Below are 15,213 nucleotides of genomic sequence, written 5' to 3'. Positions count from 1 at the left end.
TTTAATGAAGGTTCATGAAAAATTTATGTACTGAAGTGAGTTGATCAGGTAAATGAGCTTTTGTGAGAGAGAAGTTATGGTTTATTGAGGGAAGTTATTAAAATACCATCATGTATTAAGATTATGCACTCATGGAGAAAGAAGTAAGAAATGACACTGTAGTAATTGAGCACTCGAAGATATGCCAAGGAAAAAATGAGAGACATAATGAGGACATAACGAGTACACACGATGCACAGCTTGAATATAGCTCAACGTTTGCACCGTCAGGCTCCACCCATATGCGACACTGATGGAGTATTGACTGCCGGACATTCTTGAGCACATCGGGAGTTCCTCTGAGTGCAGCAGTTGCTCAGAGGATTCTTGCAAATGATTCATTTCAGACTCCACAGGATTGTGATACATGAGAGATTTGTTCTGTTCATTCTGGACAGGATGTTCATAGGTATTTGAACAGGTAATTCCCACATTGATGGACTGGGCATGATGGACCAGTTCCCTAGCCCCCACCTATACTGAATTTAGATGAGGATCCATGAAATCTCTCAGATATCGTGATCCTGTGGAATGTGAAATGGATCTCATCACAAGAATCATCTGCAAAACTGCTACAATCAAAGAAACACCTACTTTGTTTAAGCTTGTCCAGCAGTTAATGTTCCATTGGTGTCAGGCATGCATGGCATCTGATGGCGCAAACTTTGATCATCTGTTATAGCATTAAATGCTGTCTGTATTCATGTTGTATGTCATGGGTGCTCATTAGATCCAATAACTGTTTCAAATAAATTACTCTCTTGTTTCCTTTCGGACCCTCATCCTCTGCTAAACTTTACTGTAGATGTTTGTGGCCACGGATAGGTTTGATAGATGACAATATTTGAAAATGTAAACTATTTGAATATAAAGACAATTAAGGAGTTTATCTCCAGACCACTGTGACTAAAATGCAAAAAATTAGACTCTGTAAATAATTTTCTGCACCTAAGATGAACCTTGTGTAATGGGCCTTTGGACAGAGACCTCACTGCCCTCTCTCCCAGGCCCTGACCAGCCCTAAAGGAGGTGCGCAGGTGCCTACGAGCCGAAAAGCAATCATCCCTTTCCAGGACATCCACACTGTCATCCACCAGATTGTTTTTCTGTGATCTTCAGAAGGTTGCAAACACCTTTCGAAACTGAAGATAAGATATTTGCAGTGTACCAGACAGTTGGATTCTTATGCCAGACACAATACACTAATGTGAAATGATGATACGCAGTTTGCTAAGGGGAAGAATGCCTGCTGTGAATGCCTTTGCGAATCTCTCTTGCTGAGAGGAGTGTGGGAAAAAAATGCACTAAAGCGGACTGGTGACATGGAGCCCGCCCAGTAAATGAATACTAGCCAATGTAAGGTCTCTGTACGGTCCTACCTTCTTACCATGATAATTTGGAAATTTTGGGCAGGAAAAAATGTTTAATAATGGTAGTGAACAATAAAGAGCAAGAAGAAGAATATGATCGAGCAAATCAAATGTACAGACACAACCATCCACGTAAGTCTGGAGGATGTAAAGGCATTGCCCTGGAAGGACTTGTGTAGAGCCGGGGAAGAAACCACATGTTGTCCATGGGGAAAACAAAAAAACTCCTGCTGACTGGTGAGAGAGGATGTCTGTCTCCTGAGCACCTTCTGGCACACCGCCAAAGCCGGGTACCCACCTCCGGCCACTGTCAGACTTGCCACAGCCACTGACTATGTGCCGCTACCGAAGCATTGCCAGTTCTCTGCAGCACACCTCCCTCATGTTGATATCAGCAAGCTCACCACCCATTAAAAATGCACAACTCAATCATAATCTAAACACTAAGTAACAGCCCTGAGAATTCTGTAACTGATAAAGGGCAAGTTATTATTTCGTTCTCTTACGTGACTTGTACATTTATTTGAATAACTGTAGTCCAAAGGCATTTTGCTCCTACCAATAAGTATTTATGACTTATCTCTTTAAATTCTTCCTGCTGGCACTCCGAATAATTTTCACTGAATGTGCTAATGTTGCACTCAAGTGCTATTTCTTATATGGTGTAATGGCCTTAAAAATTTTGACCACTACAAGATCCAGCCTAGTCTCAACGCACTGTGATTGGTTACAAGAATATAGTGGTGAGCAGATAGTAATATTCTACTATTAATATGCAGTGACCTAATAAGATCTGAAACTGACTAAGGAAGCATGTTATTCTGCAGAGGCAACAGGAATTCAATTTTGCAACTGAGTAAACTCTAATTTAGCTGCATCACAACATGCCTAGGAGCTATATGTTCATTCCACGGCAACAAATGCACCGTTAGTGGAAGCCACAGAAATGCCTGATGCCTTACAATGGAAATTAATGATGGATATATTGCTCCCAAAACTACTTTCTCTAATTGAGTACCCACTGAGACAGAAATTTGCAGATTGTTTCCAGATGACATGAGTAGACAGAGAATAAACACTACTCTAAAAACATAATTGTGTACAAGCTCCATAAATTTAAAGAACATTTTACCAAATCATCAAGGAATGCCACCATATCCTAATACAGATTACAAACATAACAAAATTATTTCAGTTGCTGATGTCTTCTACTTCCCAACAAAAACAAATACCAGCACAGAATAATTAGTAAAACCTGCACTGCTGATAATTACCCAGAATACTTCCACAGTAATGCTGATGGGTCCAAAACCCCAGGGAGTGGCAGAGTGGACTGCACTTTTCTATAGGCAAGCACAGGTTACAAGACACTGTTTTCACTTCCCAGTGAAACTTATAGCTTTTGGCAGGGAAGTACCATAAATCACATGAGATTTACGTACAGATCATTTTCTAACCATCTTCACTGAATACACATTCAAGATAATCTTCATTGAAAAAGTGATTGAATATCTGTATGGGATATCAAACATATTTTTTTTTCTAATATAAACTGTATGCAAACCAGCAAGCCAATTTCATGCAATGATTAATCAGACCTCATCAACCTTTACCAGCTACTATAGCAACCCTACTTCATCAAAATAATGTATTTGTTTTAAAAGTAATTATGAAATTTGTAGATATTTGAAATCTTACTAACTAAAACTCCAGAACACAGAGATGGCCTACAGGCCAAAAGTCTCAAAAACAATAATAATATTAACACTAGAGCAGCTGAGTGGTACAGGAAGTGGAGGAGCTGTTTTTCTCCAGACAAATACATCTAGACTGCACCTCACTGTAAAGATGACATGCTGAGCTGCATTTAGACACAATGAAAAGACACTTACACATTAGCTTCCAGCCAAAGCCTTCTTCTGAAAGGGAAGCACATACACACATTCATTCATAAAAGCATGCACATCTCATGCACACATGATTTCCATCTCTGGCTTCTCAAACCAGCATGAATGAATGAATGAATGAATGAGTTACACACAAAGAGGTTTATTAGTTATATGGAATATTTCACTTACTTTAACCTGCAAAACAGATGTCCCAATTGGTGAATCTGCTGCAATTGCCCCAAAGTATTTTCCCTTTGAAAACTTTTGGTATGGTTCTGGGAATATAAATTCAGGTTTGTTGTCATTCACATCAACAACCTGAATCTTAACCTGGAATGTAAGAACCATAGTCCAGAAGATTAGACTTATCAAGTACCTCAATAAGCAGACAGTACAAAGATATAAAATTCTCACGTTTACTTACAGTAGTGCTGTTTCTCATCTGATTCACCAAACCAGAAAGAGTGTCTAACTTTATAACCACCTGATACTGTTGCACTTTTTCATGGTCCAGACCAGCAGTTCTTAACCTTAATTCACAGTTCCGATCCTTTGTCACATTTGTGTAGAAGAGACCTTATAAATGAAATGAGAATAAGTCTATTAATTTTGCTGTGTGTAATGACAGTTAATGAAAACTACCTTTTTGAGGAATATGTTGTTTGTAGTTGATTTAAGATGCACTGAAGACTAACCTTGAATGTCACCATCTGTTATTGTGCACCGAAGAGGAGCTATGTCTTGAGCTCTGATGTTCAAAATTGTAAGTGTCTTTATGAGGGTGCCTGCAGTTGCATTCTCAGGAATCTCTACGGTATAAGAAGTGTCAGCAAAGCCCAGCCCTTCATCTGGTGGAACAGTTGCCACGTGGCGAACATAAACAGGTACTGATGTCACAGATGACAACTGTGGTTCACCGAGATCATAGGCTTTAATATCGACCTAGAAAAAATAAAAGTGGTAATGTACAAAGCACTGCAGAGCTTTACACTACTGAAAATTTGCATTTACCAAAATATTACTTACTTGGTATTCATTGAGTGTTTCTTTCCGTAGGTCATCTCGAACGTGTATAACACCTGTATCAGAATCAATCTGGAAGTATTTGTTTGCTTTTCCTCTTCCAATAAGTTCATATCGAACCTACGACAAAGAAGTGCAAATTCAGCTCCAATTATTCGTCTGTTATTGTGCATTCCACACGCTATAACTTTGTTGTAATTTCAACAGAGTTTGATGTAAGAGGGGGTGTCAAGGCCTTAAGCTGATCAAGAATTTGCAGGACTAAGAAAAATAATATAAGCTAGTAAACAATAACACACAGCACTAAAGTGGTAAACCAATAAAAACACACAGATTAAAGACAATAAGAGTCAAAATGTAAAATATTCCTTAGTACAATCCATTAATTTCTCAATTGTGTAGAACACCTTTTTTGGACAATTTTGTACCACAGACTTAAAAACTCCTAAGTGAGACAGTGTGTGCTTGTGAAGGTAGTGTATTTAAAAGTTAAATTCCCAGGTTTATTTGATTTAATCTAGTAGTAGACTGATTGATCATTTTTTTGTGATGAGCTAACTGTCTTGATTTGTAATTCCATTGACTTCCTTTGTACAAAAGGCAATCAAGTACAAATAATGCGTACCTGTCATAATACTGAGTTTAGTAATCCTGCCAGATGTGTAAATGGAAGATATGCTTGTACTGATGTGCCAAGGTCCAGTGTAAGTGCCTTTGGTAGAAATGTGAACTTCAGTAACAAGCAAAGTTAGGTCACCTGGTGGTGGACACATTTTCTGTTAATATTATCAAACTTTTGTCTCTTCCAGTGAACTGTTACTTGCTGTTTACCTGGGCTGATTTAGACTTGTGTGTTATAGTGATTCAACTAATGTGTGTGTTTGTGTGTGTGTGTGTGTGTGTGTGTGTGTGTGTGTGTAGTGCGAGCGTGCGTTTGTGTGTGCGTGTGTGTTTTTTCTGCCACTGCCAAGCTTAGAAGAAACTTTGCTTAATCTCATACTTACAACAAACTTGCAAGGCAAAGTCATAGTGCTTGAACTTACATTAATTTCAATCAGGCACTATTGTATTGCACTATATCTCTATTGATTCACCCAATCATTTAATGTACAGAAGTGTATATGATATGGGACAAGCCAAACAGACAACATGAGAACATATATATACCTAACATTGTTTCTTGTAGTGAACATTACACTGTAGATATATTATGTATGTATTCATAATAACGTAAGTTCAAATAATAATGCTGGTCATAATCAAACAGCAAAAGTTCATTAGTGTACAGCAGATTATTTCTAATAAAGCAGTATAGTTTAGAAGGGTAATCAAAATATATAATTTAGTTCTATCAGTAATTAGGGCTTATATCAATTTCCATCAAGAAATAATATAGTTTATTTGTGTTTATTAATAGACAATTTCAATCTGTTGCTATAAAGTTGTGTTCAATAAATTTTGTTACTCTAAAGTGTGAGTTACAATAAAAAACCATGTCTCTGCTTTCAAAGACACTTACAATACACAAAACTGTCTTCTACTGCCAGATACATTTTTTGCACTCAGAGAGCTGCCCCACAGTAATATACAGTATGTTCTGTAGCTATGAAAAATATGGATAGTGGTGCTAAGAAAAATATTTTTGTTATACATACTAGAAGTTTATTTAATAAGCATATGACTCATTTTAATTTAATACATACATAATCTCTGTGATATACACTTACAACAGGGAGTATTATCAAATGCCAACTGTCCAGCAGCAATAATGATTGGAGTACTCCCCACTCGCTGTCACTATCAATCAAAAAGAGTGAAAAATCGAAGTTACACAAATATTTCTGTATAATTCATTTTGGATTTGTTACTCTTCATCACATTTCCTATTAACATTTCATCTCTGATTTGTAATGTTAGTATATTCATGATGATCTTACACATACAGAACTTTAAACACACTTCCTGTTTATTTCCAAGTTAGTGCTACCATATTTCAGTCACTGTGCTGAAAAGGAAGCATAATTTTTTTCCTTGTATTCTCAACTTTTATAGATGGGCTACTCGCACCACTTTTCACAATTGCATTTTTCCCTGTTCCAAATTCATAATACATAAATTAGGAGTCAGATATGATAACTATAGCATTTACTATGCTTCCTTCATGAAATATGTTTTGCTGTGTTGCAGTAGTACAACTTACAGCCATTCTTCTGTTCTACAATGGCAGTACAAATGACAACATTTTAAGAATGCGTAAAATAAGGGAAAGCAAGCAGCATCCAATAGCAGATCGATGCATCGAGCACAAAGCAGCATCCAATAGCAGATCGAAGCATCGAGCACAGAAATACATAACGGAAAACACCATTCACACTAGCTTTTGAGTGCTATCTCCTTTTCTAGCAACAGTACATAGATTCACACATACAACCATTCACACCCTCTAATGCACACTCCTATGTCCATGGCAAGACTACTCATACTCTATTATTAACAGCTGTTGCCTTTGCTGGTGCAATTGGGCATGGAGCAGGGTAGGACACACGGAGGAGGCAGCAGGAAAGAGGCAGGTCCTTGGACAGATGACTCTGTAGCCTCACAACAAAGTGAAAAAGAGTGCAGAGGGTACAACAAAAAGAGATGTAGAAGAGGGAGAGGGGTTATTGGGGGTGGGGGGTGGGGAGTGGGATACAGGAGAGAAACGTGAAGATGAAGAATGGGAGGGGTGAGAGATCTCTCTTCATCTTCACTTTCACTTTTATATTTGTTGATGGGAGCAAAATAAATGGGATGCCATGTTTTAGTAGAAGTCTAGCAGTCTTTCTTAAATTAGGCCAGCATAAGCTAGGTAAGTGATTCTTGGTTTCTCTTACTCTAAATCAGTCTCAAACTCTTTCTCAGGCAGTCTTGAATTTGTCTGCAATGCCCACTCAATTTAAGTGTCTGAGTACCCATTCCTTCAGAAAACTATTTGTAGGTGTTGTAATTCTTCTGCAAGGCCCTCCATGTCTGAAAGTGTTCAAGCTCTAAGTAACAGACTTTAGCAGCAAATGTGACAGATGGTGGGGGGCTCAGGACATGAAGTTAGAGGTCATTGTTCATGGGTTTTCTGTATATGTTGTGACACAGGGATGACTAGTCTTCTCTCAACTAATAAGCCAAGGGAAAGGATCCTCGCCCTCTTTCGGAAGTTCCACCATGAATTTTTTATTACAATGGACAGAGTTTAGAGGTTCCAGGAACTCATCAAATTTCTTGTTCCATGTGGCCACACCACAAATGTGTTGCGTTGCTTGAGGCTTTACGGATGGACTAGTGGTAAATACGGTTCTCGGGTGAGACACGGAACGTCGTCACGAAATTTTCACAATATCTTGTTGACATCTTCAGGTGCAGCAAAAACTTTTCTGAGGCTCTGACTGGAGCCTCCTATTTATGCCAGACTGAGAAGAAACTGTGCAGGTGTGTTAACGCACCAAATTCAGTGACCAGTAGCGCAAATATCCTGGCCAGTAGTGGGGAGACAGCTATGCCAGTAGACAGACGGAGAATGGACAGCTTTGACATAAGTGCAGAGGCTGTCAGTCATACTGTACCGTGCCATCAACAGCCCCAGCGCTCTCTGTCAGCAGCTGCCTGCCAACCTATGTGTCCACACTGGCATGTGCCTATTGTCACCATTGTCAATCATGTATCTATGTCACCACAGCAGTCATCCCTTGTATGTCCAACAGTTCTTCTTTGCAGTCACTGTGATTTTAACATGGCCAGCACTAGATACCAAGCTGTACTAAGTTATTATCCTGTGTCCCTTTACAGCTGGTTAGCTGAGCTGCAAATTTCCACTCTACCCCAGTATGAAGAGGTCAATGAGATAACTCTGGTGTTTTTGTATTCCACACTGGGCCCTGTACTGAACTCAGGCACTGTAGATTTCTCTGGCATTTCAGACATGTGTGCTGTTGATGTTCAGTGCTTCTGTTCCAACAGGTTTTTTCAATGTATGACACCTTGCAGTTATAGGAAATCTTATAGAAACCAGGTCTTCTTAAACCAAGATCATCTTTCACAGATCCTAAAAGAGCTCAGGGTTCACTTGCGGGTGAAAGATGCATTAAACTTTATGTTTCTTGAATAATCTTCCTATTTTTGAAGAAACACTGCCAACATATGGCAAGATGACCATTCCTCTCTGTTCCTCATTTTCTTCCATCTCCTCACTTTGCCTAGCACACGCTAGGCATAAGTCACAGTGAATCTCTCATTCAGAATATCCATTCTCTAAACATACGATGTGGAGATGGTGTAGTTCATCAGATAGTCATCTGAATTCAATACGGCTCATGCTCTGTGGACCGACATCATAAGCATGCCACTTTGTTGTGCAGGAAGGTGACAGCTGGTGTATAAGTCCACATGTGTAGGTTTAAGGTATGCGGTGTGGCGCGAGGTGCCATCCTCTTTTCTCTCCACCAACTCATCCGGCAATGGTAGTTCACCATTTTTCTCCATCCCCATCACAAACTCGATGTTATAATGAAGTGAATTTAGGTATTGCAAAAATGAATGCCATGGTGCTAGATAACAAAAAAGAATCTTGTAAGTTTCAACTCCACTGATCGGAGTGCTCTCTCCTTGGAATGTTCCTAAAATGATTGGGCTCAATAGGTGACAAAGAACTACTCACTGTGACAGGTTCAGTCTGTTCAAAGTACTGGTCATTGAATAAAAAGTACATCAAGACAAACACGCGCTTAAACATATGAACAAGTTCTCCTTGCAACTTCTCGCCAATGATGCAAGTCACAAGTTCTTGAGCCAATGGATGAAGTCATCTGAGTTATGAAAGTGGTACTCACATTTTCCCACTAAAGGGCTCAACTGTGCTGCTAGATGTTGGTGTTCCAGTGATACTAACAATTACTTGAAGTGGCACAGTACCCTTATGAATCTTGGGCAATCTGCATAGTCTGAAAGGAACAGGTGCCTGTGTATGAAGGTTGTTGGCCACAACATCAAAGACTGTTCTGAAGTTCTTTGTTGTATTTTGGTTGTCGAGTCCTAGTTTAGAAGGCAATAGGCAAGTTGTCCAATAACTGGTTCACTTTGCTTAAGTACATCAGTCTGGAGAGGATAAAGTTGCACTGCCGTTATCCACTGGTAACGTCACAATACCAGGATCCTCACACTGAGATTGAAGCGCTGACCTGTCTGCAGCCGAGACATTATTTTTGGGCACTGGTGGCCGTGTCAGAGCAAGCAAGCCTCCCATTTGATTTCCTTGATAACATCCCTGGGCAGTTTCAAGATTCCCTTTTCAATAGAACTAATAATATCCAAAATGGGTGGTGTCCTCAGAGTGGGTGTTAAGTTCAGCCCCTTCTGCAAGATTGAAACTTATGACCTTACCACAAAAATACAACAGAGAACTTTAGAGCTTCTCAAAAACAGCACAATCTCTGATAATGTGGCCACACTTCACACACAGGCACTTGTTCCTCCCAGAGTATATGAACTGAACAAGATTCATAAGGATACTGTACCACTTTGACCAACTGTTAGTCACAGTGGTGCACCAGCATACAATCTGGCTAAAAGTCTAGCAGTGCGATTAAGCCCTTTAGTGGAAAAATGTAAACACTACATTCGCAACTCAGATCTTGTGACTTGCACCATCAAATATTCTCGTTAGTTTCAATGTATTCTCACTTTCCACTCAAGTGCAAATGAATCAGTGTTACTGATTGGTGAGAAGCTGCAAGGGATCTTCTCGACATGTTTAAGCACGTGCTCACCTCAACTTACTTCTTATTCAGTGACCAATACTTTGAACAGGCTGACAGTGTCACAGTTACCCAATGGGGTTAATCTTTTTCTAGAAGATTTTGAGGAGAGAGCACTCAAGCCTGGGAAGTTGAAGCCTAAGTGCTTTTAGCAATATGTGGATGTCACCTTTGTCATGTCACCCTATGGTATTGTATCACTGAACATCAAGTTTGCAATGGAGATGAAGAAAAATAGTGAACTACCATTTCTGCATGTATTGGTGTGGACAAAACTGGACAGCATCTTGTGTCACACTGTGTACCATAAACCTAGATGCACAGACTTACACTTACAGCCCATGAGCTGTCACCATCCTGCACAATGAAGTGGCATGCTTAGGGTGTAGATCCACAGATCATGAGCCATGTCAGATTCAGAAAGCATCTTTGATGAGCTATGCCACCTCTGTACTGTAGTTTTAGAGAATGAATATTCTGGGTGAGAGATACACTGTGCATTACACGCGGCATGTGCTAGACAAAGTGAGGAGACAGGAGAAAGTGAGGAACAAAGAGGAATGGTAGTGTTGCCATGCATCAGCAATATTTCTTCAAAAATAGGAAGATTGTTTAAGAAACATTAAGTTAAATGCATCTTTCATCTGCAAATGAAACTCAGAGCTCTTTTAGGGTCAGTGAAAGATTGTCTCACTTTAAGAATCTTGTAGCTACAGAAGATTGTAAATTGGACAAACTTGTTGCACTGTGGGAGACAGATGCATTGAATGTCGAAGACGCACACATCTGGACCCGTAAAAGAAATCTGCAATGACTGTTGCTGTCTCACTCTCCCACTGCGGATCATAATACCTAGACTACCGGTCGTCAAATTTGGTACATTCATGCCTGTGCTATTTCTTCTGCGACTGTCATAAACAGGGGGCTTCGGTCACAGCCTCAGCAGTGTGTCTGCCGCACTGGACAATGTCAGTCAGTTGCGCCAATGAAATATTGTGGAAATTTCACGATGACACCTGACGTCCCACCCAAGAACCGTATCTAACATAAATGTGTTTTCTACTTATCAACAGTGTGATGTTAGTGTGGAAATGGTAGATTCTAGTGCCTCTGCTGCAAAGTGTTCCACATATAGGTTCAACATGACAAGCAATAACAGACTACAGATCACCATTCCAAGGGTTTGCTCATAGTATTTTCCTTTGAGGAAGATATAAGCTGATGTCAGAACATGACTGAAAGTCCAATACAACAATCTTCAAGCTTTTTCACAATTGGTTCCAAGGATTCAGTATGTGTCTCTTTTGTAAACAAGGCTTGGTGTCCAGTGCTGAGTTTATTAGGCTCTTGCTGATCATAACATCCACCAGAGCTGGTAAATGCTGAGAGAATGCTGGATTCATGGAATATCAGTATAGGCTCTGATGAAAGAGCATCAAAAGCCATATAGTGCATGTTTGGAGTGAAACTCAACTGTAAATAATGGCTTGAGGCCAACAACAGTTCACTGTCTTGTTGGAGTCTGGAGAGCAAGCACACATGACAGCACAACTTGCAGCATCTGAAGAGGTCAGCTGGGTTGTTGTCACAATATTGTGCATAAAATGCGGGAGAACAATCAGCCAAACACTTGGGAAACACACCATTATTCAATCACATCAAGAAAACCTGAGAGATCACATTATGGTATATTATTTTTGTTTTCTATTTGTAGACATCCATTTTTTGTTTTAGATGTTTAAACTAATGCTCCTTTCAATACGAATTTTGACATATTGCTACTCACCACACAGAGGAGGCACTGAGCAGTGGAGAGGCAAGTATAAAAGTAGTCTATTGGATAAGCTATCAGACATAGTCCTTCAAGAAGTGGAAAGTCTAGCCTGGAATATCAACAATTATAAAGAGGATAGATTGCTACTCACTAAAGACGAAGCATCGAGTTGCAGACAGACACAATGAAAAAGCAGTTACACATTAAGCTTTTGGCCAAAGTCTTCTTCAGAACCGAACGGAAAACACACACACAAGCAGGCATGCCTCACACACACACAACCACAATTTCCAGTCACTGTGGGCAGACTGCAACTGTTGCATCGAATGAAAGCAGCAATCTACAGTGGGACGGGAAGGTGCAGGGTACAGGATGATGTGATGTGGGTGGGGGTGCTGGGGAGAAGAGCACCGTTTAGTTTCGAGTGCGAGGACTAAAAGGTGGCACGACAAGGCTGCCGGGCTCAGATCCAGGAGACTGTGGGGGAAGTGAATTTTTCCAGAGCAGAATAGGAGAGGAGTAGAGAGGGGAAGAGCCTGGTGGATTCACTGGCAGAAAGCAGTGCATAACGAGGGTGGGGAGACGTGAGTAGGGAGGGAGGTGATAGGTCACAGGGGACGGAAAATTCTGGGTGACTGGTGTGGAAACAAAGTTGAGGTGGGGATAATTTCAGGAGCGCAGAATGTGTTGTACAGATAATTCCCACTGAGCAGTTGAGAAAAGCTGGTGGTGGAGAGGAGGATTCGTATAGCCCAGGCTGTGAAACAAAAAGCTGCTTTTCCAAACTGCACAGATAGGAGTTATCATTACAACACATTCTCTGTTCCCAAAACTGTCCCAACCTTAGCCTACAATAACCTACTGTCTCCATATTCTACAGCCAATAGTTTTTGCCCAATTTGTCGTATCCTCTCCTCCACATACATGTACCCTCAACCTCATTGTGCACTGCTCTCTGCCAGTAAACCCCTCTCTGCTCCTCTCCTTTTCTGTCCCCTGTTTACACTCCACCACCCCTCTCCCCTCTCTCCTCCAGTCCCCTGACACTGATCCTGGCACCCTCGTCCTGCCACCTGCTAGTCCTTGCACACTTCACAACACAGTGCTCTTTTCCTACCCCTCCCGTACCCTGCTATCCGACTGCCTTCCCTGGCCTACTCCAGATTGCTGCAACTCAACATGCCATCTTTATGGTGAATGGTTTTCTTTTCATAATTGTATTTCACCAGGTGTAAACACACACACACACACAACTCTCAAACATGTGGCCACTACTGTCTCTGGGCACTGAGGCCTGTCTGAGGTGAGCAGCTGCCTAGGCTGGGGTCAGCAGTGTAGGCAAGGAAGAAGTGTGAGGAGAGGAGGGGCAGGGATAGCAAGATTATGGCGGGGAAAGATGCTGTACTCTGACTGTGGGAGTGTGCAGGACAGGATGGTGGGGTTCTAGATGCAGCAGGGGGATGGGGCGGGAGGAGAAATAAAAGGACTATAAAGGTGCACTGGGGGGAGGGGGGCAATAGATATGTGTTGAGGCAGTTAAGGGAACAAAGGCAGGTGGAGACAGGACGTAGTGAAGGTTGTGTAAATTCAGAAAAGTTGGCAAGGATCTAGATGGTATGGCCAGTGAAGCAGCTACTGAAGTGAAGTGCACTGTGTTGTGTTTGTGCTCAGCAACTAACTCTTGGTCACAACTTGGTGGTGGCCAACACGGGAACAGACAACCTGTTTGTTGTTGCACCCACAAGCTCAATGATTGCAACTAATTTGGTAGATCTTATTGCCGCTTTTGCAGGTCGCCCCACCTCTGATGTCGTAAGGAATGCCTCTGACAGGAGTAGACTATATGGTAGTGGGAGTATGTATGGAACAATTCTTGTGTCTAAATCTTTTACAGGGATACGAGCTATGTGTCGAGGGGTCGGGAACAGGAGTGGAATAAGGATGGACTAAAATATTGCATAGCTTGGGTGAGTGGCAGAATACCATCGTGGAAGGGGTGGGGAGAATATTTTTCGCCTCTACATATGGTAAGAGTTACTCAGAAGCCTGGTAGAGAATGTAATTGAGTTTTTACAGTCCCGGCTGGTAGTGGAAGGGTATCTGGACGACGGCAGGTGACTGGGGAGACAGAGCACTTCCCTGTACTTTTTGCAAACCGAACATTTAATTCGGGACGTCCCAAATCCTGCAGACTATCTGGATGACATAATTATAGCAGTGGCTGTGCTGGAGCAATACTTACAACATTTAAAGGTATTATTTTAGTGGCTCCAAATCTGTGTAGCAGGCTTGACAAGTGTCGCATTTTTAACTGTGTGTTAAACATGTCAGTGATATTTTGAGCAAAATGAGCCTAATGCCCAGACTTTATCTCACCTTCTGTGAGGACTGGATGCAATCTTTGACAGGCACGAAGCAGTGAGTTTTGATTTAAATATAAATCAGTGAGACATTCTCAACAAATTTCTGGTTATGGTTCCCAATGCAGTGTCCTCCTGATACCCAGCAAAGGCTGCAAATGTCAGGTCGTCATTCCATCTTTCTTCTGCCCACGACGTCTTAAGCTACTGCAAACTACTTGTTGGGGTACCTGCAGGATGGCATCTTTACCACGGCATCCTGTTTATTTGCTCGGCACTGAATGTGTGGTCCAGAAGGGCCACACTTTTGCCCACTATCGAAAAGGTCCAGCACATCTGCACAGAGTTTACATCAATTTCGTTGGACTGTCCCAGGCAGAAAAAGGTTGCATATTGTCAATGCCCTTTATAACTTCCCGTATGTTACAACACAGTCGACTACAGTGTGTGCCTCATCTACTAACTTTGCCGCTGAGAGGGTGCCAACCACCACCATCTCCAAAAACAGCCCTTAGTTTATGGCATCTGTATTTCAGTTGTTGTTGAGCATCAGATCACTGCTCCATTCTGGCAATCATCAAATTCAGAGGTGGAGGGGCTGATCAGATTATTCAATATGCAGATGCACAAAATTACAGCAATAGTCACTTCCAAGGAAGCATTCATCAGCCTCCTCTTTTATTTGGATATAAACTATATAGGCTTGGGTATCATGTAGTTGAAATGCTTCCTAATTACCTTGTTTCCAGGTGGTGTCCCATCTGAATCAGTTGCAATTAGAGTTGTTACAGTAGTGCCAATAGGTACACTGTCTTCCAGAGTAACTGGTCGTGGTACTGTTGTGAACACTGGTGGTATATCATTTCGATCCTGAAATCAGGTATTCTCATGTTAGAGTAAAATAAAATATCAACAGGTAAAAACACTGTGTGTGTGTGTGTGTGTGTGTGTGTGTGTGTGTGTGTGTGTGTGCGG

General features: G+C 41.1%; 1 protein-coding gene across 2 annotated transcripts in view; it reads right to left on the bottom strand.

The window, feature by feature from the left end:
* LOC126195036 (cadherin-99C) overlaps nucleotides 1–15,213 on the bottom strand; it is a 643,316-nt gene that overhangs the window by 39,645 nt on the left and 588,458 nt on the right. For both annotated transcript variants that reach the window (XM_049933479.1, XM_049933480.1), the window contains 5 exons: nucleotides 14,977–15,108; nucleotides 4,325–4,441; nucleotides 3,994–4,240; nucleotides 3,723–3,874; nucleotides 3,488–3,628 (listed from right to left, as the gene is read on the bottom strand). In XM_049933479.1, the coding sequence (XP_049789436.1) occupies nucleotides 3,488–3,628; nucleotides 3,723–3,874; nucleotides 3,994–4,240; nucleotides 4,325–4,441; nucleotides 14,977–15,108 (789 nt within the window). The remainder of the gene's footprint in view (nucleotides 1–3,487; nucleotides 3,629–3,722; nucleotides 3,875–3,993; nucleotides 4,241–4,324; nucleotides 4,442–14,976; nucleotides 15,109–15,213) is intronic.

This window comes from Schistocerca nitens, chromosome 7 (assembly GCF_023898315.1).
Source record: "Schistocerca nitens isolate TAMUIC-IGC-003100 chromosome 7, iqSchNite1.1, whole genome shotgun sequence".
Taxonomy (NCBI): domain Eukaryota; kingdom Metazoa; phylum Arthropoda; class Insecta; order Orthoptera; family Acrididae; genus Schistocerca; species Schistocerca nitens.
This window is presented reverse-complemented; position numbering and strand designations above follow the sequence as displayed.